The 25,146-nt window shown below is 38.6% G+C and overlaps 1 protein-coding gene across 5 annotated transcripts in view; it reads right to left on the bottom strand.

Annotated features, from left to right (window-relative positions):
- Positions 1-25,146, bottom strand: part of RASA3 (RAS p21 protein activator 3) — a 185,479-nt gene that overhangs the window by 10,205 nt on the left and 150,128 nt on the right. For all 5 annotated transcript variants that reach the window (XM_026096948.2, XM_026096945.1, XM_026096947.2 and 2 more), the window contains 14 exons: positions 24,456-24,536; positions 21,830-21,902; positions 17,309-17,388; positions 12,954-13,058; positions 12,239-12,395; positions 11,282-11,430; positions 9,218-9,332; positions 8,274-8,348; positions 7,557-7,680; positions 6,311-6,417; positions 5,567-5,644; positions 4,551-4,628; positions 3,893-3,966; positions 140-246 (listed from right to left, as the gene is read on the bottom strand). In XM_026096948.2, the coding sequence (XP_025952733.1) occupies positions 140-246; positions 3,893-3,966; positions 4,551-4,628; positions 5,567-5,644; positions 6,311-6,417; positions 7,557-7,680; positions 8,274-8,348; positions 9,218-9,332; positions 11,282-11,430; positions 12,239-12,395; positions 12,954-13,058; positions 17,309-17,388; positions 21,830-21,902; positions 24,456-24,536 (1,403 nt within the window). The remainder of the gene's footprint in view (positions 1-139; positions 247-3,892; positions 3,967-4,550; positions 4,629-5,566; positions 5,645-6,310; positions 6,418-7,556; positions 7,681-8,273; positions 8,349-9,217; positions 9,333-11,281; positions 11,431-12,238; positions 12,396-12,953; positions 13,059-17,308; positions 17,389-21,829; positions 21,903-24,455; positions 24,537-25,146) is intronic.

The raw sequence follows: 25,146 nt of genomic DNA, 5'->3' as shown, positions 1-25,146 counted from the left end.
GAACATACAGGCTGACAGGACTTCTCTGCTCTGTGCCTTCTACAGTTACAGATCTAGATCTCATTGTTCTGTTCTTATATAACCTTCATGTTTAATCTCCACTTTTCTGTATAAAAAAAGACAGGCAAACCTTTGTTACCTTTGCTTTTCTGATAGGTAAACTCATGGTTTGTCAGACGGAACCATCTCTTCTTGAAGTTTTTCATACCAAATCTTTTTCTTCCTTGTGCTCTTTTGATCATGAACCTAGTAGACAGGACAGCAGTTGTTACACTCTTACACTGGATAATCTATAAACATACATATTATATATATACATATACACACACACATATATAAGCATATGTTTTATATATTCAGACACACACACCTGATGGCACTTGCAAAGCTTTAGGAGGGGACACACAGTGTTTTCTAATTATTGAAGCTTTGTCTCGATGAGTAAAAGAAAAGTCCCATTTTGACAGGTTTAGCATGTCTGTTAGCTAAGCCTGTCCTTTCTCCAAATCTAGATATGTGGTAAAACATGTAGCTTGACTTGTGGTATATACATGGACTCTAATTGTTACCTAAACTGTAGCAGCTTTTGCCCTTTCCTCAGTTACAAATCCAGTCAGAGGATTTTCTACTACAGCAGGAAAAGGGCAGAGCATGGCTAACATGGATCTCTTAAGCCTGACCTAACCCTACCATTATTTTCAGCTGTGAGACAACTCAAAAAGTTTAGAGTATTTTTAATAATTAAAAGGCAGGTGTAAAGTCTCTGGGAGCAGGCGGTCTGTGCCTTAGAAGCTTTAGTCACTCACATGCTCTAGGAAAACTCAGGATGTTCCACAACTCCATTTGCAATTGCACACTGATCCTAGAGCTGATACGTGTTTTCAGTAACAGTACAAAACAACCTAATCCTTTAAAGCCATAACCTTTTTCTTGGCGGGTGGGGGTGTGTGGGTGGGGTGCCATGTAATGAACTGTCATCCTTAGTTCATTTCGGATTTGAATTGGCTTACAAGGAACTGATGCATCCAGCATCTTCCAAGCTACTTAATCAATCCAAAAGTTTCAAAGTGACTTTGGAACGCCTGGTGATTTCACACTGCTCAGCATCACCTTGGGTGAAAGCTGTGCACGCATACGTGGTAGGGAGTTGATAACAGCTACTCTATGCATTGCACTAACTATCATGAAAAATACAGAATTGTTTAACAGAGCCACTGAAAACTACTTACTACAGAGTAGTTTTTAATCAGGTAGGAAAGCACCATACACCACAAGGCACACACACGGTACAGAGAACAGCAAGTGATTTGGTTGAAGAAGATTTTCAACGGCAGAGCTAAAACTCTTGGAACAGCCAATATCATTTCTCACTTGTGATACCAAGACTTAGGAACAATTATATTATACCCAACCAAACAGCAGTTAAAAGCTAAAACAGAAACTGAAGTTCTTTCAGACTATTTTGTGACCAGCTGGGCTGATGGATGCCTGCTGCCTGTAAAGTTCTGGAGGCAAAAGGCTGACAAGCACCGTACACAACAACAGATCCTTTTACAGCATAAACACCATTCTTAAAAAGCTCACTTGCTATCTCAGACCTTGTTCTTGGATTGCTTGAGAAAGATTTAATACAATCATATGATTCAGATCCTCGCCAGGCCCACCAAGTGGGTGGTAACTTTCGTGTTGTAAAGTTAAGGCAAATTTCAAGAGCAGAGCAGATATCCTGGGGCAGACAACATGGTCTTCGTGTTAGTTTCTCTTCCTTTTCATGCAGACACTTGAAGGGGACTTACGACTGCAAACTGTCCTACAGATCCTCTCCCTTTTAGAAATGCACATTCCACACCGCAGAGCTGAGAGCACATTTCTGATTAAATTCTTCCTAGCTGTTTAAAATTACACATTATATGTTGTATCAGATACTGGATACTTGTGGAAGAGAGACCTGTTTTTGATATCAGAATAGGAAGGGCTTTGAAGATCTAAAGCTACTTTCAGGAATTTATCCAAGAGAAGAGTGTGCTTTTATTTCCCAAAGATAGGTGACAAGTATTCAGAACCACATAGGAGTTTCAAAGTCAATTTAAAGAATTTGTTTTTAATATTCATGAAATGTACGAGAAGTTGGAGCAAACAGTCAGAAACACAAAGGGAAAAATATGAACCACATTTTGGCGCTGGGTGGTTGGAGAAATTTTCTATTCTCATGTTTATGGTAGACCTGAGTTGAGATCTGCATTAGCTTTACTTGGAAGCATCACTATGTCCCTTTCGCCCACAAGAATGATAGTATTAGGTTTCCTTTTAGTTCTCTTCCTTTTGGAAAGAACCAGACAGAAAGCTGTAGAGCAGCGATGGCATGTTGAATGCTAGCACACCACAAGTGTCAGTGACTAATCTTGGGTATGGTATGTCCACCCAAAAGTACATATGCTATAGCATTCTGTCTAGATGTTCTTTCAATTGAAAGAAAGGTAAATTTAAAAAAGGAAATGAAACAAACAAAAGTGTGGTAAGGGTGAACAGAAACCCCACTAACCAGCCAAGCTATTGATCTGGAAAAAGAATCAAATCAAAGGCTGTGAAAATTCCCACCCACTCCCCATGACAAAACCTGACAATATTGCAAAATGGTAGGGAAAATACACAGTTGAAGCCCACTCCTTCACCTTGAGCACAATTTACTTGAATGCTACTTAAGCACCTACAAAATGTATAGCAACTTCTTAGTCATCAGAATATGTACACTGAACATTAAGCACATTTCAGTCGTTCTTGGATCCTTTACCTATAGATAAAAGCCCTTGATTCTCTACTTTTAGCAAGTGGTGTTTTTTTTTTTTTTAAAGGGGAGAAAAAGAAAAAAGGGAGTTGGCCAGCATCAAGAAATAGGTAACAAAATTATCTCTGCTGGTTTTGCATAGGCATTTCAAGATTATTAAACAGAATACTTCCTTCCCAAAATTAAGTCAGACAAGTCTGTTGCTGTGAAGGAACGACACGCTGTCAGCAGGTAGCTACAGCAAAGCACCAACTGCCCCTACCATCTTACCTGCATGAACTATTACCATCAACTTTCTTTACTGTTAGTTTAAGAGTCCTTAAAACAGCAGCCACAGGCCGAGCAAGAAAAGACAGAAAAAAATCAGACAGGAGCAAAAGAAAGACAGAGGCAGAAAAAAAATCATGTTTTAGAGTTAGAGGGAAAAAAAATGTTACAAACCATACATTTATTTTCAAAAACAAAAGAATGATAAATGCACAGAATTAAAAGAGACAAAGTGGCTTTTAGGGACAGACTCTCATCAGAGAAGCAAAGTGAACTGCAGAGGCTAACTGGAAGTGGTAGTCATGTTTTCACTACAAACCTGATTTTTACATGACTTCCAACTGCCACGAAAGCTTACTTTCAAGCAGGGATTCAGCTTACTGAGTTCTGACAGGATGAACGTGGATTTTTACTTTCTTCCTTCCAGCCCCAAAATGCTGTTTCCACAATGCACTTGGGTGATCTTACCAATTCATTTTTTAAAACAGAAAAAAATGTCAACAGTTTGTCCCTAAAACTGAACTAGCATATAGAACATGGTTTAAAAAGAGAAAAAAGAAAAAAAAAAAAAGAAAGGTACTAAAACCAGAAACTCTTCCAAGTGCATCACAGGCTTCTTTTTCCTCCGCATATTTCAGCACATACTTAAATTAAAATGTTTAAATCAAATGAAAGGGTGTTAAAATCAACTATAGCAGCCACAGAGAGTAGAAACAGCAATACAAAAATTTTCCGACATGTTTCTCTAAACATATGGATGGAACGAGAGGAAAAAAGGTAGCTGTCTTAGAATGGTAACAAGCACAGAACTACAACTTTTCATTGCAAATGCACACTTACCCTTCTTTAAGCAATATAGGTTGCTCTATGCTCTTGTGATCTCTCCTTCCTGATGATGAAATCAAATCTAAAAACTAAAAGGTGAAAAAAGAAAGCATAGATATGAAAACAGTACAGCACTAGCCAAATTATTTCCTTTATGTTTGCATATTTGTACAGTACTGTGCTACAAGAAAATACTGTAAAAGTAGTTAAACAGAAGGGTATGGCAAATGCTTGAGGAATTTGGGAGATTTCCTGGGTTGTATACCAAAAATCGCACAAATGCTCCTAAGTGCAAAACCTGCAGATGACCAGCCCTTCTCTTCATGCTTCTCCTTTATTATGCGTATCTTTCACTTCCTTTCAGACTTGACAGTTTTCATCACAGATCTACAGCATGCTGTAATGCACAAGTCTCAAGCCCCAAGCAGCAGCTTGTTGATCTAACCTAATTATTAAATAAAAGTAGATCCAAAGAGATTCTAACATTGACATGCACACAATTCGATTCATGTTTCTTGAATATTACAGAGAGTCTGATTTTTCTAGTACACATTTGCCAGTTTCCAGTTTGGAACATCAGCTTTCAGTTCAGAAACTGCTTGGAAACAAACAGTTTCTGAACATCAGCTTCAACTGCATAGTAAGATTTTCAGCACATGCATGCATTACTTACATTTTTTACTGCATCTGCATATTTCTGCTCATTAAAATAGTCATAAAAAGTAGCCATGTAGGATTCCTTGAAGCTGGCCTGAAATACAAAACCAAAAGCATGCATATCAGGATACGGTTTATATCTAAAATATTATTGTTAACAGCAGTAGATGATGAGACAAACCACCACAGATAAGAGGGTTCTTTTCTGGCTGTAAGCAGCAAAAACTACTTCAATGTTGTTCAGCATGCATTCAGTACTATCCAAATTTTTATTTCAAAAAGGTAGCAGATGGCATTCCAAATGTTCAAGCCACTATAGTTAATACTGTGTTTTTCAAAAGCTTTAAGGTTTTGCTTTGGTTTTTAATATTGGTCTTAAAAGAAGCTGACAAAAGCAGGAAGAGATAAGAAATTCTGTGGTCTGGAAGGATTCATCTTTGGGGTACAAACTGATCTACAGTTGGCTCTAAGAATCTTAATTATATCATCAGTGACCTGAAATTATCACTAGACATAGCAGTTTGGTGGCCTATTTACATGTTTCATTTCAATCAAATCTCCAGAGAATGGGCATCTAGATCTAATATCACTATCACCATTGCCTTGCAGAAAACAGAACTGGTATGAAAAGCACAGCCCATCCCTACAGCAGGTGATTTTCTAGGTTAAGCTTTAAAATGCTGAGACAACCTGAAAAGCCCTGCAGAGCTGCCACCATGTACCAGAGGCAAGTACAGAACATCACTGAATTTCCTCATTGTTACCTTTCTTCCCAAAGGATGGAATGAGAAGCCCTGGAATATTCCTCTAGTATGGTGCCACACACAGTTTTGCTTTATTAAAATGTAGTTCAAATTAAGACAGGTTTATTTTTCCCATGAACATGTGAGGCTTACAATCAAAGCAACAAATACAATTTTTTCATGAGCCTGGTGCAACTCCAGCATTTGAAAGGCTTAATTAAAATGAATGATAAAAGCATAAAAAATTGTTTTCCTAAAATAAACTTTTAAATGGAAGTGTCACACTTACAGATTTAGATTTTGATAAGCTGCCCAGTGTTTGAATAGTCTTAGAGATAAGTGTCAAAGTTCGAGAAGTCTGAGGATCCTAGGAAAGAGAAAAATGGTATTATATGGACTAGATATTTAACACATTGGATAGAGAAAGGTAAAATACATTTCCTATTTCACTTGCAGAAAATTAACATAAAATTTAAATGTCCAAATAAAGCAGTATAGGTTGCTTCTTTTAAAGGCATTTGACTCTTAAGTCATCATGTTTCATAGCTACCTTATTGTTTTTGGTTCTCTGAAGAACAGTCACACACAAAACAGAAAAGATAAGTCAATCTTGAAAAAACTGTTTGAGTCCTCCCTACCCCTAGCCAGAACAACTACTTAAAGTTTTGAGCAACTTGCTTAACATCCAGAACATCTCCGAGCATTGCTGATACAATCAGTCCAGGATTAATATAAAGCAGTAAAGGAAGCAGTGACTATCTTCTGCACAGTAACTTTAGACCTTTCAGCTCATTTAACCTTAATGTAAGACTCACTGTTCCTCCCATACCTTCCAAGTTCTTCACACACACAGTCAACATATTCAACATATTCAACATATACTCCATATGCAAGACAAGCATAGGAGACCTGTGAACTAACCAAGCTATTTCTCCTAAATGCTATTAAAAGAATTAGAGCAAGAATCTTGATAAACAGACTACGGTGACAGAACCATATACATAGCCAGAAAAAAAACTGATACAGTACTTACTGGATGGTGTGGTGTAAGCTGAAAGAGGTTTGGAGAAAGAATGGCAGGAGCAAAGAATCTCAGGAAAATAAAGCTGCTGACAGCTGTATACCTCACATCTAGGTCACCTATAAAAAAAAATCTGCTCAGCATTTCATTAATGCTTTCTTAAAAACCTTCTGAAATTATCAGAATGCCTTCAAAAAGCTAGTTCAAATATGTGCTGAATATGCATATATTTGCAAGTTACAGGATTAATTGATGATAGAGATTAGCTACCGTATAACGAAGGAAACGTCAACGACAGCTTTTTAAATAAAAGCAAGTTCACAACACAGATTACAGGAACACCATTCACTTTCTCACCACACAAGGAATTTCATACGAACATCAGATATTCAATCTATGCAACCAAAGTAGGATGAATTACTTGCCCAGATTATAGAAAGTTCAGTACAAAGGCCAACTCTCCCTATCTAGTTATAGCCCCAAGCACCAGTGCAGTACAGTCTCTTAATGTCCCTGTTCCTTTTGGTAATTACATAAATACTTTTTTTTTTTTTTTTTAAACATAAAACAGATAAAGAACACAACAGGACAATCAATGGCATCCTGCTCAAGCTTCTCTATTATGAAGCGACTAGTTAAAAACTGAACTCATATTACTCTCTCTGAAAAGTCCTATTCTAATCTGCTTCCCTTAGTGAACATACGTAGGTTGGGTTTTTTTCACTCGATTCTGTTTTTATGTTGTTGCTGCATCTCTCAGAGCCAATATAACTAAGAGGGATTGGAATAAATTCTCTCCTGACAAGCAGAAAGCCTTTGAATCATATTGGCCCCTTGAGCTACGAGTTTGCAATGATTTCAATCACTTATAGATTGGCCTTTATTATGGATTGATGTATTAGCAGAAAATAATTCAGCTGCATGGAGTCTGCAAAATGAGCCATTATAAAAAGCCTGAACATTTGAAAACTGAGTACACTTTGTAAATGTTGATACCACAAACAGATATCATCACACTGCTCTTTCTAAATGTTGTTTTCCTTTGAAAGATGTTTAAGAAAATCTCATATAATCACCAAAAGTTGTGTTCTTTGTGAAACAAACAGTCAAGGAAAAAAACCAGCATTAATATGCACCCCAAAACTGTATTTCAGATAAGCTGCTTTTCAATGACTAAATCCACCATGCAGAATTGTAGACTACATGCACATTTAAAAGCTACCAAAGATATGAGATCAAAAAATACACAGTAACTTACCTTGAAAACGTTTGGCAGCTGACTCTCTCAGTGAAAAGAAAATATCGCACATCACTGTAGGACAGCTTACACCAGATTTTGTAATTACAGTAAAAATGCGATCAACATATTGCCTCAAATTTTCCTGAAAAATATAACGATTATGGCAAAATTAATGTGTTGTGGAAAGCAAGACTATTCCTGCTTTTGTGCATAATGGCATCATTACGAGAGTCCTACTTCCAACATAGCATACTTGCAAAACAATCTCACACTCAGTGATACGCTCTTTGGTAAAGGCACATATTCAAGTACAACAGTGAAAGTGTTGTTTCTGTGAAAAGGAAACATCCAGTGATATGGCATATTGTTCCTCTTTATAGCACTGTTTTCTATAACATCACTAGGCATCACTAGAGCTGTAGCTGTAGTTAGCTGTAGAGCTGTTATCCTTGCTCTCAATGCTATACTGAGTATTCAGTCATTTGTCAGCAAGCCCTAGACTTTCTTGTTTGCTTTTTGATTTTTTAGTAATTCTGTAGATATCACATTTCAGCACTATGCCTTATAGCTTAATGTGAAGCTCATGTGAAATAATTATACACACTTCGTGGGGCAAAGAAAGTTTCCAGCGTATCCTAATGAATGACAGATTTATTTGGAACATGAAATGTCTGAGAACCTCAGTTACAGAAACTCTATTTACACTAGCATGTATCTTCAAAATCTAATGCATACCCTGTTATTTTCCAGGTTTTCGCCATCTTTTAATTTCACAGGATCAATTTCACAAGGTTTATGGACCTGGCAGATCTAGAAAGAATATATTGAACAATTAATTTATTAGTTTATCTTCAAGCAGAAAATTTTTGTGATGATTTTTGGGTAAATAGCTGAACCCAACTTCATAATGTGTGCGCATTTTTTTCTTTTGACAAAGCATCAAAGTTAAATTACCTGTTATCTTTTATTTTTTCCAAAAAGTAACATTAATTTGTTCTACTTCAGCCTTCAACTGAAAAGCAGAATTGTTTGTTAAACCCTCTCAAGCAGGGCTGATTAAGAAAACACCTATTTTGCCAAAACAGTTGACTTAAAAATGTATTTTTATTCTTCCAAAAAATAACTTTTCTTGATGAAGTATTAAAACAACAGATGAAGAAAGTGTCAAATCATTTAAAAGAAATCTGTGGTCTGAAAGTATTGCTCAATAACTGCACTAACGAACCCCACCACCACCACTCTGGACTAGATAGATAATAAATCATTGCTACAACCCATGCATCATATACACAGTTATCTAAGAATAATTTTATTCCTTTAAAACCACTAGAACACAATGTGTTGCTGACAGTGTTCTGGCAGCTTTCTGCTGTGCACATTCTTAATTCATCCACATTTTTAATTTATTTATTAATTTCTCAGAAAAAGAATAAATGTCATTTTATAAAACAGAAGAAATCCATTCAGACAAATGGAAACCTCTTATTTCCTCTGATACTATTTCTGAACTGGGTAACTGAGCTGTGGATAAACTAACATACAAGATTTTGATGCAGAAACAGGCTCTTGCACATTAATCCTACAAAGTCATCTTAAAATGGGAAGGAATAAACAGTATCTGCTCCCTAAAGTCCTTTTACAGAGACTTTTATCAAATAAACATTCTAAATTGCTCTTACCTCATCGATGATTGGCTTTAGTGTAACTTGCAGATAATGCATCCCTGCCAGTTTCATGGTCTCATCAATACACTTGGAAGTTAATGAGTTCCCTCTGAAAATCGTGTTTGGATCTCTGGAAGTGAACAATTTTCTGTAATTTAGTCTCTTTGCTAACATATGGAAACTGCTAACATATGGAAATAAAAGAAGCAGTGAAAGGTGATGGAAATCCGGTTTTGAATACACAAACACAAACTCCCTTTGAATCCAGACTGCCATTAAATGCAGTTATGTAGCATTTAGCGCACTCCCAGGTCATAACAGAAAAGCAGTATAGTAAGTCCAAAGATTTTGGTAGTGACATTTTTTTTTGTATTCGGGCAGCGCGTAGAAGCCTCAGTGCACCATCCAAATACATGGCAACATGCAGGCTCAGATCAAAGGATTTTACAACATAAATGGGGGAAAACACACCTGCTTTTACACGCTCCATGTTTACATTAAATGTGACCTACTCCTTCATCCTACAAAATCAGTATTTGTAAGTTAGGAGGGATATGAAAACACTGGCTTCACTGGCATCGCCATCTTTTCTAGGTGACCTACAGTGCTGTCCTATGATAATACTATTCAACATGGCGCAGATCCCAAATCTGCATTGAGAACCCTGTGGATATCTGATGCTGTGGAGACACTTGCATCTTTCTGCAAGGGCCACTTGCACACAGGTTTTTTTTGTTTTTTTTTTACTACTAGGCATGGGCACAGCATTTGCAAGCTTCAGCTATCTGTACTGTCATTTGTGCTTTTTTTTATTACTGCATTTTGAGAATGCAAGCAATTTCATACTAAATTTGTACCTGCAATTCTTTGTATAGCAATTTAATTTATGCAGACAGGTACATAATCAACTGTCCTATCTAAACCTATATGATCAAAACTGTGCCCACAGAGAGTATTTCAAACCTGGATATCAAGTCATTTGCTTACGCTTGCACATACAGTAACAACATATCTTTCCCATTGTTCATACTGTACCACAGTTGTACTCATTTACAAGCAGTGAAGAACAGGATGAGTTCCTCTGCTGGATTCATGGTTGTTTTATAAAGAAGCACGCTCCCTGTCTGTTAGAAGTGCCACAGAGCCCTGAAAACAGGTAAGACAGTCCTTTGCTGTCTTATCACAGGAACATGACTGACCAGAGAGCAGCAAATTTCCTCACATTGCATTAACCAGAATGCTTCAGCCAACTTGCAGCACAGAAAAATACACCTACCTACAGGAAGGAAAACACTTTATCCCTTAGACACTTTGAAAAAAAGCCAACCCACACACAGACTTTATTTTGTACTGAGGAAAGCTGTTACTTTAGGGTCAGTATCTGTCACTCCCCTCGGCTCCCAACTGTCTCTGCTGTCAGTCTAGAGCATGACTATATAGGCTTATGGCAACAAATGCTACTTAGGACCTGCCTGTCCTGAATGCTAGATCTTGATGCTGCAAAAATGTCAACAGAACAGTAAGTCAAGACTTAGATAAAAGTGACTAGAAAAAAGATTATGTTTTCTGCCATCCACTGCCAGATCCAATCCCATCTTTGCTCTTCACTATCTAATTGGAAAGATGGAATACAGTTTGCCTTAAAAATTCATCCCTAGGTAGAAACTTGCCTATTGTTTTTGAGCAAGTTCAGCAAGCACTTAGCATTAGATGTTTTATTAGCACACTATAAAGCTGAAATGTTTTTATGTGAACAGCTGAAAGTAATGTAGGATTTTATGATTATCAAATATAATCAAGACTGAGAACACAGTGAGAATCCCTGCTCTCAGGCCTAACAACAATCTTGCAAGCAGACCTAGCAAAACATTAAGGGAAGTCCTTCTAAAATTTAAACTCACAGATCTTGAGAGCACCAAATTAGTTTACAAAGCACTCTGTCACTCAGCTGGGAGGAACAGGAACAACTCCAGCAGTTTCTTTTGAAATTACATGAAATTCTAGAAACTGAGTATAAGATCCTAAAACTAGCCAACACTGAGTAGGTATGTTTAAAGCAATTGGTTTGTTGGTACTTACTGAGTTCTCTTCACTTCAGCATTCGCAATGGCACTTATGAAAGGCACAATTCTGCCATAGTGTAAGAAAAGCCTGACAAGAGGTATGGCTGCTTCCTGTTTTTCTCTGCAAACTTCACCCAAAATGTGTGCAGCTGATGCCGAAACAGGCTGAACAGTGGAGATAAATAAAAACTTTGAGAGGTCTTTCTAGAATAAGCATCATTTCCTTTCCTTCCCATCAGCTCCTTAATGCAGAAGACCATGTAACAGTTGTAATGGCCAATTACCCAAACTTGCTTGTACATAACATGGCTGAGCCTTACCTTCTATTTTTCTGTTGGTCATAAGTTTTGATCACAAGAGGGCAGCAATTTAAAAAATATTACAATATAGTCTCTTTTCCCCCATTTTTAATAGCTGTCTTTTCACTGCATATCACTGTTGCCTGGGAAGCAACTGAAGAGGAAGAACTTTAAACTTTCCCATTTTCAAGCCACAATCATAACAGAATCCAGTTCTTGTACTGAAAAAATAGCAGCATTGTTACAACTGCTAAAAGTATACATAATGGCAGACATGGCCCAACCATCTGACATTTCAGATCATTTTTTGTTTTCATTGTGCAAGTAAACCTGTTTCTTTCCAGTAAAGGAAAACCAATTCATCAAACTGAAGTTTACTTTGCACTTTCAAATATAAAATTAGAAAGCCACGGAGAATATGTGGCTGTCATAACCACTGCTGTTCCTGGGTGTGCCTTCACCCACCATACTGCATGCAGATAAAGATCTTTTCTGCAAGGACTGAAAACAAACATGACAGATATGCACAGCTTAACAAGACCCTCAAATGATAAAAGAAAGAAGGTGAAGTCTACGGTAAAGAACTATGGTGCCAGCTAGATAGTGACAAACATTTAGGGAGGCCCTTGCGAGGATGATCAGCAGGTAAACAATAAACAGCGCAAGCAAATTACCTCAACATCTGCAGATTTTAGCAGGAGGTCTCTAAGTGGACTGTAATAGTCTGAGGAAAAAACATGGTCCTCAGTGTAAACCACATTTAACCTTAAGGAACCAAGGTCATCAGGTTTCAGTGACTTGTTACCATTATCTCTGGGCTGCAGGAAATACCTAACAAGCAAAAATAAGATAGAAAGTTTATGCTGAAATACAGCATTATCTCAACCTATACATGAACATATATAAAATGTACAGACATACATAATATTTATATATTTATTAAATTCTTGAGAGTTCTGAATCAGATTTTTGAATTAAGTTCACCAGTCTATTTTGCACCAACTGTAACATGAGGGAGTTCTGATCATAAAGATTTATGTAGCTATGATATGAAATTCCATATAATATGAAAACTATGGCACTGGTACTGAATTACAGTAGATAATAGCAAAAAGTCAATGCATTAGAACTCCCACATGCAATATACAGAGGCAAACTGAAATCTCCAATCACATTATCAAAACATCTTGTTCTTATATTTACTAAGATTATATTGGCTTGCTTAAAAAACAAAACGAAACACCCTCCCCCCCAAAAAAAACAATATAAATATATGTCAACAATATAAATAAAATCCATTTAAACTTTATCAGATAGCAGTAGTTATTCTTAGAACTTCATAGCAGACATAGGCTTTCACCTATATTCCAAAAGAAAAATGTCAAATACCATGCTTCATATGAACTAGACTGTCGGAGAAATTTCAGAGGAAGTCTTAGTTCTCCCAGAAACTCATCTCCAAACTTCAAGTTACTGGCATTCCAAAGATCAACTCTGTAATAAAAAAACCAATTAACACGGACTCATAATAAAAGGAAAAAAAACCCTTTTTTTCAATTTTGTGTCCCCCCCCCCCCCCCAAACACATGAGTTGAAAAGTTCCAAAACTGTACTAAATTGCTTTCCAAGCCGTCAGGGACAACCTTAGATTTCTGGAGCTTTACAATTCACCTCCATGAAACACCAGAGAAAAATCTCATAGACCACTTTTTCCTCATCTGTATAATCAATTTTCCACAATCCATATTGATAAAGATTCAGAGGGCTCTTTGGAAACGCCGATACTGGGAAAAAATGCAAAGGTATCTTAAGGACTCCATATTTTCAGTCTGGGTCTAATTTAGGATTATTAGAAGCGGGAGCCCTTACAGAGTAAGGGTGAACATCTACACAGTCTTTCCTGGTGTTTTTGGTTCTAGGAAGATTTACTGTGTCAGGCTAATAAACTTTACTGCACCTAAACCAGTTCTGCGCAGATACTCAGAAACCTTAATACAGTTCTACCATTCTGTGTAATAGCTTAACTGTGTACTGACTTCAGCCTACGTAACTTCCAGCACTCAGTCCCTCACATTTGGGAAGTTCTAATATGTTTCTCTAGATGATACTTCCTCTCCTTTCTTGTGTTCTTTAATGTTAGGATATAAAACAAACTGCTGAGACTTAAAGTAGTAGTACTGGCTGGCACTTCTAGAAAAATGATAATGTTCAGAGTTAACGTTTCAAACTCTAGGACAGAAGTTTCTGTACACATTTTAGGGCTTCCTCTGAGAGGCACTTCTGTTTTAGAACAAGCTTGTCTGAGAATTTCACAACTAATCAAGTGGTGGTCTGAATGTACCTTAAACTTTGGGGAACATGCGTATATACAGGGGAAAAATACAGGTTTTCAAATAAGAAGCATTTTCGAGAGAACAGTAAGTTTAATTTAGGTAAAGTGCAAAGTCATCCAATTATGGACACGTTTACACCACCTTCCTAGTGCTAAGCAATTCACAGCAGGCTTGTCAAGGAATGAGGGCCGACAGTCCTTCTAAAGGTTAGTTCTACCTTATATGAATGCAGAGGATATCACTTTTAAATCCTCTGAGCCTTATCTCTCAACAGTGTCTCATGCATCAAGTTTCATATGCTAGACATACCATCAGCTCACATTGCATGCCTGCTGCTTTAAGTTCTTCAAACTCTGATATTTTGACAGTATTTTTGTAGGACAAGAATTCCGAAAAAGGAAAAATTTTCTATGCAAATTCTACCTCTTCCCCCCTTTCTCCATATTTGGTCAGCTACTATCCTAACTCTAATTCAGATGACTCAAAACAGCTTCAGGAGACGATGAATCTTGAGCAGCTTATTTATATGTGGTCAAACGTACAGTTTACCAAGTATTTATATGCTACTGGTTTCTAGCTTATCCAAATTCTGTCAAGACACTTACTCACTAGCAACAACAGATTCAAACACACACAGCCTTACACACTTCCAAAGAGAATGATCCCACACTGAATGTTATAGATAAAATCAGTACAAACAATCTGTAGGAGGGGAGCTAACAACTCAAGAAGATCTCACACTACACAGTAAATAAGCCAGGCATGCAAAGTGTTGAAACTACTGTTTTGTGCACTTGGAGTATGAAGGATAAGGCAGCGTAAAAAATTTGTAATAACACGTCTCAGAGTCTAAAAGATTACTGTCCTTCAGCTTTTTAAAAAGCAAAATTATGTCAAGCGCAGCTTTAAAAATGGTCAGGCTGACACCAAGTATAACAAGAGTCTTCACTGCTAAGTTAATGTTCCTTCAGTCACAGAAAGAAGAAAGAACAGCAGAGAGAGGGAGGAAAGACAATGGATTTCCCCAGAACATCTGGTCCCAAAGCACTGATAGGCCCTGCCTGCAACTTCCTACATCCACTCAAAGGGAGAAACCTTTCATTGCTTTAGAGAAAAACCACGAGAGACTAAGACTCCTGCATACCCTGTGGAATGGTATCCTTCTCAGGAGAAGAGAGAAAAAAAAACACCCCACAATGCTACCAAGCAAACAAATTGTGTGAGCCATCCAGAGGGCATGGGGGCAATCTAGCCCTGACTGAACAGACTCAAGGAAGTGAGCAGAGGTGGAAGGGGAACCCAGGATGGAAACAAAAACACTCTGTCCTATATGGGACAAAATCTCTGAACAAAGAGCTTGCCCAGCTAAAACTAACCCTTTATCTGCTTTCCACCATTAAGTGCTTAATGTTTTTCTCAACAGTTCAGTAAGTCTCTTCACAAACTATTACTCTTTACCATACTCTTATGTGTTGGTCTTAAGGAAGGAAAGAGACTTTTTTCAAGCTCAGTTACCTGCACATTATCATTGCAGCCAGTCATTTGTCCAGTAATCACTTAAGTAAATCAACACCACTGTATAATTCTATTCAGTCCCTGCAGTCAAAAATAAGAATAGACTGAAATATTAAGCAATGTGTAAACCCTGCCCATCAATGTCAAGGGTCCCCTTCCAAGAGTCTAACAGCCAACAGAGAATCCTAGCTCTCATTTATAGTCAGTGTATGCCGGGACATCATGCTCACAAAAACAGATATGAAAACGTGTCTTGAATTCTACCAAAGCTACAGCTTTGTCAATGGGCTGCCCAGAACAGAAGTTTAAAAGTGTGAAATATTTGAGCATAGGTGTCAGTTCCAGGACTGCTGATCCAGTGAACATCTACCATCACCCTTGCAATAGGAGATTCTTTAAAAATAGTGACGTTCCAGCCTAGAACACTGGTTTGGGACTCCCAAGATGTTGTTCAATTCTCTGCCCCAACACATATATCCTATGGAACATGGGACTTGTTATTTAATACCTGCCTACGCTATGCAAAGCTATGCAGAAATACTAGTCTGGTGCTCGTATAGGTCATCTGATGTGGTCCTCATACTAACACGGCCAAATCAGCATGGCACTGAACGTGGGATTTCTAGCTCTCCTATGAAATTGGTTGTGGGTTGCCCTTAAACCAGCTACCTTTGCACTGCTTGATGCAGATATTCTCAAAGAAACAAGTCTCTTGTGTCTCTCAAACAGGAATAATTTCACTTTCCTGTCTCGTGGAGCCCTGCCAAGACAAATCTATTAACGGTCACACACTGCTGTGATACTACAGTAATAGGCTACATGAACCAGCTGCTGAGAGTCAGTCTCAGTAGAGCATAATATAGCAGACCACATCCATTAATTCACTAACATAAATGCATCTCGCTTACGGGGATAAGTATTGTCTTCTCTTTCTGGTCTCCTCTCTTTCCCTTACTGCCAATTGTGCTTCTGAAGGGACGAGAGAATGCTTTGAGAAATAAGCCTTCGCCTCCAGGGGCAACATATGTGCAGAAGGAGGTGGAGGGACTGGCAACTGTTCTCCTTCAAACTTCCTTCCTCCAAATCCTAGCAGTCAGAAGAAGGGAATTATGACACTGCTTGATGTTGTCACAGCAGTCTTCAGCTGTGGTGCATCCAGGTCACCAGATGGCCCAGATCTCTAAGTTTCAATACATGTGATGGTATCATGCATGCAATACCTCTAAGTTTTGCACCTTCTGTTATGTTTCTCCACTTCTTCTATCCATCTGTCCCTAAAGACACTGTTGACAGGCCCCAGCAGGTTTTAAAATAGTAGCAAGTAGGTGTGTGGGGGGGTTGCTTTGCTTTTGAAGTTAGAGCTGCTTTCCTGTGCAATGGATTTCACATGTATCATACCCAACCTTTCAAGAAGAAGTTAAATTCTGGCAGGCAAAAAGGAAGAGAAACTGCCTCAGTCGCAAAGAAACTCTGAGCTCAAGAGTTTCCTATCAGGGAAAGAAGACCTCCATTTGGGTTGCTAAAGTGAGGGGATAAAAGAAAACAGATTCTTCAAACTGAGAACATCCCATAACTTCTAGGCTCTCTTGGGGAACTGAGGAAGGGAGGGAAGAGGAGCCCAGAAATAAAAGGCTACACTTAGTGACAACAGCATATTACTAATTCACACATGATACTGAGGAAAATAATCAGGACCTCTTCCACAGTGGAACTGTCATGTACATTCAGACATGATCTACAGGACTGTGGAGGTAAAGGAGCATACAGACACAGTGAGAAAGACTCATCTTGATTTATCAGAAGTAAAACCATGCTTGCCACTTGGAAAACTAAGCCTAATATAAAGTTACACAACTTTGGAAGAAAAGTTAATTTGTACAAAGTGTTTTATATTACCTGATCTCCATTTTATCGACTTCATCAACATCTTCAATATCAAAATGGGATTTCTTGTTGTAGCTACTGGGTCTTGTAACCTAGTGAAAAGGAATAATCTTTAACAAATTAATCTGATACAAAAGAATTTCTCTGTTACTTGTACAAAGTCCTGGCAGACTGCAGTCTTTGACCATGAGCAGTAACTTTAGTCCTGATTCTGAAAACCTTTATGCATCTGAATAAACCTGTTGACTAAACAGATTCCTCACTACTCAGAAGTGCTACATAATCATATCAAAGAATAACTACATCATACACCATACCTTCTTTAACCAGAAAAGGGAATCTTTAATATTACTATGGTACTTTGAGTTCACATTGAAAAAAAAGAAGTAAGGTGAAGGAAGACCACTTACTTTTCCTTTTAGAATCTATCTAGGCAAAAAAAGGGCGATTAGTAAGTGGCTTGAAATATAGTCTTACAACAGATGCTGTGAGGCACTCTGAAGAGCTTAAAAAAACCAACCAACGAAAACCTTCCCCCTCCCCCCAACATTTTACAGTGGGTCAAATTAAAACTGGGAAGTTCTGCCTGTTCTGCTATCTTAGATATCAGTTAATTACGCCCACATAAAAATACCAAGCAGATCAATTTTCCAAGAGATGCTAGACTGTTATGCATATCAGAATGTAGAATCAGGTCCACAGTTTAGCTTTTCTCACCAACCACATTTGCAACATCGATAAGCAGCAAAGCACAGGCAGAAAGACATGGAAAGATAGCTGCAAGTGAAGTGCATCAGAGAAGAGAAAGTTTTTATGCAAACAGTTCTTAAAATTTGTTTTCTAGCATGATAAAAAGGAAAAAAAAGAAAGAGAGACTTTGATGGCTGTATTTTTGACTAGTGTCAGAAACTTGAGAAAAAGGCTACCCCACCCAGCTGAAACCACAGCAGAAACTGATCAAATGCAAGCATGTATAATGTGTGGGTTCAGCTCTTGGTTACACATACAAGCGTAACTTTATTGTAGGTTTAAAATACTCTTGTGGCTTAATACTTCCCACTCACGAAAAGTAGCTTTTATTGTAAACTTAGCTTCTTAGTTTTACATTGTACGCCAGACGGTACAAACAAGGGAGGCAAAGATTTAGCTGCACAGAAAGAAAGGAACCAGAGGAGTATCATCCTCAGCATGTGACACTGAATGTAGCCTTTCTTTTTGTGAACAAGCACCATTTTTGAGGTGATACCTAACACCTAAACGGTACTAGGCAGCACTGGAGACCAAACCCTCTGGTCTATAATTGACTCAAATGCACCTGCAAGCCCAAGAGCATGGTGATTTAAATACACCATACAATTTCAGGAGTTCAGCACAAATTTCTTTACCCTACCTTGCAAGCATCTTCATTGTGGCTTCAAGAAATTATCCTACATAACTGAAAATGACTTATTTTCTACTACTACTGTGAAGCTAATGGTGTAATTTTGAATAAGGAAGCTAATTTATAAATTTTTTTATTCGCTGTAACACATGAGTGCTCAAAAAAAGTTCCAGCGCAGGTGTAACTTATGGCACAATCTGTCTAGTAAACACTTCTCTGAGAAGCTTTGCTGGAGTCTGCACGTGTAAGACCTGTGTACCTGTATGCCTGCTCAGCATGCAGATTAATTTAAATACTCAAGAGCTGTATTCCTAAAAAGATAGTTGTATGAAGTCCATCAGTACTAAGGATGGAATTGGATATTAGGGGATTCCTAGCCCACAGCACTGAAATTGCTGTAAAAAGGTGTGTGACAACTAGGAGGACACAGCTCAGTCCTGTTGCTCCCTTTATTTAGGCAAAATTGCCAAGCCACTTACCAGCTGCTCAGAACTTTTTCAGCACATGTGGGTTTGCAAAGGGGTCCTCAGCACCTACCTTCCTCAGTTCCCATGAGAGGGGAATTTTCTTGTAGCTGCATATAGACCTCTGAGTCCCTTTGCAGGGCTGCAGCTGGATGGTGGTGGAAATGGTTCCCAACCCTCAGGTGCAAGTTTCACTTGTTCCACCCTTTTAATGAGCACTTAGATTTCACAAACCAATGAGGAGTTATTTTCCACGTAGAAAAGTAAACCTATGTGACTTTTTTGTTGTAGAAAGGAAAGTATCTATTCACTGACTTTTACAGAGTTTCTTCCTCCTTGGATCCACAGCCAGTCCCTGGGCTAGCAGACTGCAGGAAAGCTGATGAAGCTGTTTGGAAGTGGCAAATGACACCTCTGTCAACAGCATGAATCTGTGCAGCTCTACAGAAATCAGTGTATTCTGTTAGCCTGCATCAGCTACAAGGCTGCTCACGTCTCTTTACTGAATGTATTTCCCAGTCATAGCTGTTTTCCTGAACCTTGGTCTCTGGAGACATTTAGCTAGGTATGTACTAACCACTCTCAAAAAATGACATAAATCTATGATGACTCTGTCTGCACTGGGGGTATGTTTTTGTAGCAGAGTTCCTGCTGATTCAGACACGGCCCCAGCTCTGTTCTTACCACACAGAAAACCTTTTACTCTGAGTTAGCAGAACAGCTGGGGCATGGGCTTGAGCTCAGCGTTTGCTCCTGCTGATCCTTGCATGCAACCTGGCTTTTAGCAAAAAGGCAAACTAAGCAAGCCTCCAGCCCCCTTCCATAATTCCAGCTAGCAGGTGCTTCCTTTTTCTCTCATTCTTCCTCCCGATCTGCCATCAGCTGCCAAGTTCAGTGTTTAATTTGTTTGAATTTGTTTGCTCTGTTTCTGAAAGGCACAGAGGGCAGAGGAATCAGACAGGTGAAGCTTTGTGGTTTGCAGACTGAATTCTTGGATTACACTCTCATTCATCTCAGACACATCTCAGTCAGATGCCTCCAGAACTACCTATGTCAGGAACGAGGAAGCCCATTTCGGCTTATTTACATACAGCATCACTCCTGTGTCACCGCCAAAGGCAGCAGCTCTGGACCAGGTGAGAAGCTGATATCGCAGGCAGCCCAGAGCGAACACACAGGGCACCTCGGTGCAGATTCTCTACTCCAGAGCTGCGGGATCTCTCCCCTGCCAGCCATGCCCATGCAGCACCAGCAGGGCTGCAGGCATACGGAGTCAGGCAGGGATAGAGGCTCACCACTAGCCACGGTTAAATCTGCAGTGAAGTTATACCCTAGAAATATTTGCTGGATTACCACAGCAAAGACTACCCTAGAAAGCTATCCTTGCCAACCCTCAGTGCTTCCACCACTTAGGGCAGCAAGAGAGCGCTTCTGCCAATAAAGAGCTTATTGTATCTGTTCCTCAAAACCAAATATATTACACCAACATGAGCACATTTCTGCTGGCATGACTGGCTTTAGATTTTGCTATAACTGTCCAGCTTCTAGGTAAAGATGATAGTTTATTGAGGGTGGAGGGGGAAAGCAATAAGCTCCCTCACTGGCACTGTCCAGAATGACATGTGCACTTCAGATCAGCATGATGCAACATCAGTTGTATGGCTCCACAGCTCTTCTCTTCCTGGCTCCTGCCTGCTATGGCTGCACGTGCTCCTGAATTTACTTTAGAAACCACATCCTTAAGTGCCATTCCTACACCAGTAACAATTTCTAGTGCAGATGTGACCTGAATGATGCAATATATAAGGGCAGAAAGGGTTTTTCAACGGTATGCCAACTGCATTGTACTACTCTGGCTTTTCATCAACTAGTTATGCCAGATACATTTTTGAGATATCAATTTAGTTAGAGCCATAAAGTGTAGACCAGGACTAAAATGTCCCAGATAAAAAGCAAAGAGAAAGATGCAGATACTTTATAAGGCAGAACGAAAAGTTTCAAGAGGTATTCAAGCTATATAGCTATACACGTACATACGCACACATATATATGCACAGAAAACGCCACATTTACTGCTACTCTTACTAGAGAAAAAAAAAAAGAAAAGGAGCACTTATGAGTTACAGTTTGTCTTAACAGGATTTCTATGTCAAATAAAGTTGCAGAGGTTTCACCCACTTGGAGAAAAGGCACTGCTACTGTAGCAGAATGGTAGACAGCTAAAACATCCAGTTTTGAATATGCTTTCTTTCTGCTGTTTTCAATGTTTTAATATTCCTATGAGACAACCTTCCTCCCACTGACTAGGGAAGACAGGGTAGAAAAAACATAGGGTAGAAAGAACCACACAAGCTAAACAAATAAATAAAAAGTAATAAAAAATAATAATAAGAAGAAATCCTAGTCTTATCCACCCTTTCTCAAAACTGCCTGGGTTGAGTTATAGGGGAATGAAAAGCCTGCTGCTCAGGAGAAGTGGCTAGAAGCTTTTCCTTTGAGCACCTGGGCTGAAGCAATATATTGCTGCCTCAGCAGACAGCTAGTCCGAATCTGGATACTTCTGTGCTCTGCGCTATGCTTTGAAACAGCCTTCAAAGAAGACAGCTGGCACAACACGGGGCAGGCTGCTGTGCCAACTATCTACAGTGTAGTATTTCATCTTATCATCCATTCCTTTGAAATACCAACCTCAAAATAAAACACTTCATCAAAATGTGGATTGTTGGTCTTCTTTTTAACTTTAGTCTTTTTGGCTTCCGATCTGAATTAAGGAAAGAAAAAAAAAGTATAAGAAACAACATTAGCAGAATCCTAGAACAGAGCCACTGAGCAATAATGAAATAGTCACACATTTGATTTATTTGATAAAACTGGAGTGCCATGTGGCTCTAGCACAACAGGGCACCTGCGCTCGCACACGTTTAAGACAGGGATTCACTGCATGCCTGATTTTCTAAAGGGTAAGTAATTGCAGTTTGTTATCTACTCTTAAACTGGCATCCTTGAACCCCGATTTTGTCACTTGCCCCATCTGGCAGTCTCACATCTGTACAAAGCAACTTGCAGGAATGGGGATCTGAGCAGCTGTATTTTGGGGACATTTTCAATTGTGATGTGACTCAGGAAGTTCTCATGCCTTAAAAGCACAGGAGATAGATGAGGACTGATACACATATTTCTGTATTTTACTTTTTGTAAACTTGGCATGAGGAATTAATGATTACTTTTCAATGTGTTAAATAATCAAAAATAATTAATAATTTACTTGATAAGAATGAAGAGATTATTCAGAGAAACAGTCCAGCACACAAGCACCTCAAACCCTTTTTTTTTTTTTAAAAAAAACCTCAACTTTTTATAAGATTAAAAAGTCATATTTTTATTGCTGTATTATATACCTCTCTTCCTTCTCACCATTTTCCCTGCAGCCCCAACAGCCCATAGTAAATGTTATGCTGTTGAACTACTATGAAAGGTCCTGAGCAGAAGTCTCCAATTTCTACAGCTATGTAGGAATGAACGGTGCGTGGCAGATCTCCCTCAAACCTCTCACGGGGCAATACGCCTGACAAAGTTCAGCGCTGCCCATTCATTCCTCTATAGACAGTATCTTCCTCCTGTGTCTTCATTTTAGAATATAGACTAATACTAACTGCTTGGTATCGAGCTAAAGCCAGCCACTGTATTTCACACAGGCCAGCCAAACAGCTGTTTGATGATTTCCAAATATTATGAACCTAACGCTTGATTTGCCCTAGTTACCTACAACTGAAAAGCTCACCGAATTTCCTCTACAGCTCAGCAGTAATAAGAGGGTATAGATAAAACAGGCACAGATGGAGAGGTGCAACAACCACATGGAAACCTGACCTACTAATCATTTCATCCCAGAATTTATCCCTCATTTCTCATGCAGCAAAGCTGCTTATATTGCTTATAACTGGTTATATTGACCAGACAACTCTAGGTCTTCTCTAACAGTGGCTAAGCAAAGCTGGGTTTAATTCCCAGTGCTGCTAAAAGCTCTCTGTGTGACTTGAATGAGCCAGTCCACCAACATACCCTGTTTTCCTATCTATAATACAGGCGCAGAATGAGTTCTGGTTGAGAAGTCTCTAAGCTCTATAAGTACAAATTACACAATAAACAGCAGCACATCTGTTGACATTTTTACGCTTGGCATTGCATAAAATGCAGTACCATAAATCAGCTTTCCTACTCCAGAAGGAGACGAATTAAAAAATCCAGAGAGGAGAATGATTTAGAGATTAAAAATATCTCACTATTCCTAAGAGGAGCTGAGAGATAAGAGAGCCTAATCGCCTCTAGGACATAGGGCTGACTGCCTACCCCACCTCATCAGCAACACTTGCCAATCAACCTCTTTACTGATAAGCCCATCAGGGAGGAGACTGGGAAGTAGGATGCAAAATGGGAGATGATTAAGGCAAGCACAACTACTGGACAATAACAAAGCAGTGGATGGGAATAAGCTGCATACCGCTCACTGAAGATGGAAGGCAAGCCTTCTCCCCTCCACCAAAACAACAGATAGGAGGAGGATGGAGCTATGCTCTATGTTTTGAAGGGAAACAAAACGTTTTGCATTATCCGGAGTTGTACATTATCAGGACTTGGGGGGAGCAGACAAGGAGAGGTAGATGTAGACCCACTTTATTTCTAACGGGGCACAGACATACAGAATGACTCTCCAGATCAGCAAAACCAAAATAGTGATGTCTAACAGTATGTGAAATTTTGTAACAGAACATGAAAATTTAATCCCAAATTTAAACTGAAGAGTACTGTGCAGAATGTATCATACCATCTAATTATTTAAACCTCTTTCCAGAGTTTTATCCCAGTACTATGTCCGCATAGTTTGAATTACAGGACTGAGTCACCTACAGCATTTTGCATATACATTAATTTGCCACACCTTGAAAGTGAAAAGATCCCAAAATATTCACATACAAATGCGCATATTCTGCAAGATGTTGATGTATTCTGCCTCCCCACCCACCCAAAATTGGGCAATAAATTTGGTTAAAAACTGACCTCCAATTGCTATGTGAGAAGCTGCACAAATTAAACCTCACCAGAAATTAAATACTCCAGGATAATCAAATTATTTAAAAATTATTCAGACCTTTATATACATTAAAAGTGAAATAAACCTCAAATTACTTGCTCTAGTATAATTCACTAGTTCATACATGCACACACAACCCTCTGACCATCTGAGAATGCAGGTTTCTAACGATGAAGGAAACAAATCATTGTTAGCAAATGTTCTTGTATTTGCAATACTTGCCTGGAGGGTCCTGCTAAGGTAACCGTGGCATAGGGATCGCATTGCCCATTCACAATGGGCAGGCCTTGGCATTCTAAAACTCTAGAAGAAGAAAACGCAGACAAACAAATCAATGAAATAAGAGCAGCTTGCAGAGCAAATAGAAGCAATGCATTTTTTTCCCGCCCCATTTTCACAATACCTTTTACTAAAGAATTGAAATGTCATTAAGCACAATCCTTTTAAAATTGAATACATATATTGGTCTTAAATACTACCTTTAATAGAGTCAAAAGTATGATTAAATTACACAGAAATCAACTTGAAGGATTCTTAGTATGCAAGAACAACAATTTGAGGTTCATGAAATAAAAGTCAGCTATCAAGATGGGAGCTGTCAACACTTTAGAATTATCCAACAATTTATTCACCAAAAATAATAATAATCGGAATTTACTTCTGTAACAAAAGATGGGAAAAAAACACTGACAGATCCCAGCAGTAGACAAATGATTTCTCAGAATCATGTTCACGATGCCCAGAGTGCTTCTGACAAAGTTTTGCACTGGCTTATTTGTCAAGACATGTTAACTACAGACCAAGAGACTGTTCTGACGCATCCAGCTTCCTCCCTAAGATTTTTACATAGCAAAACTGAAAAAGGAAACACATTCAGCAGCTTGGCACTGAAGAAGTCAGAGAAGAGACACTA

This window comes from Dromaius novaehollandiae, chromosome 1 (genome assembly GCF_036370855.1).
Source record: "Dromaius novaehollandiae isolate bDroNov1 chromosome 1, bDroNov1.hap1, whole genome shotgun sequence".
NCBI lineage: Eukaryota > Metazoa > Chordata > Aves > Casuariiformes > Dromaiidae > Dromaius > Dromaius novaehollandiae.
Note: the sequence above shows the minus strand (reverse complement) of the source record. Positions and strands in the feature narration are given on the sequence as shown.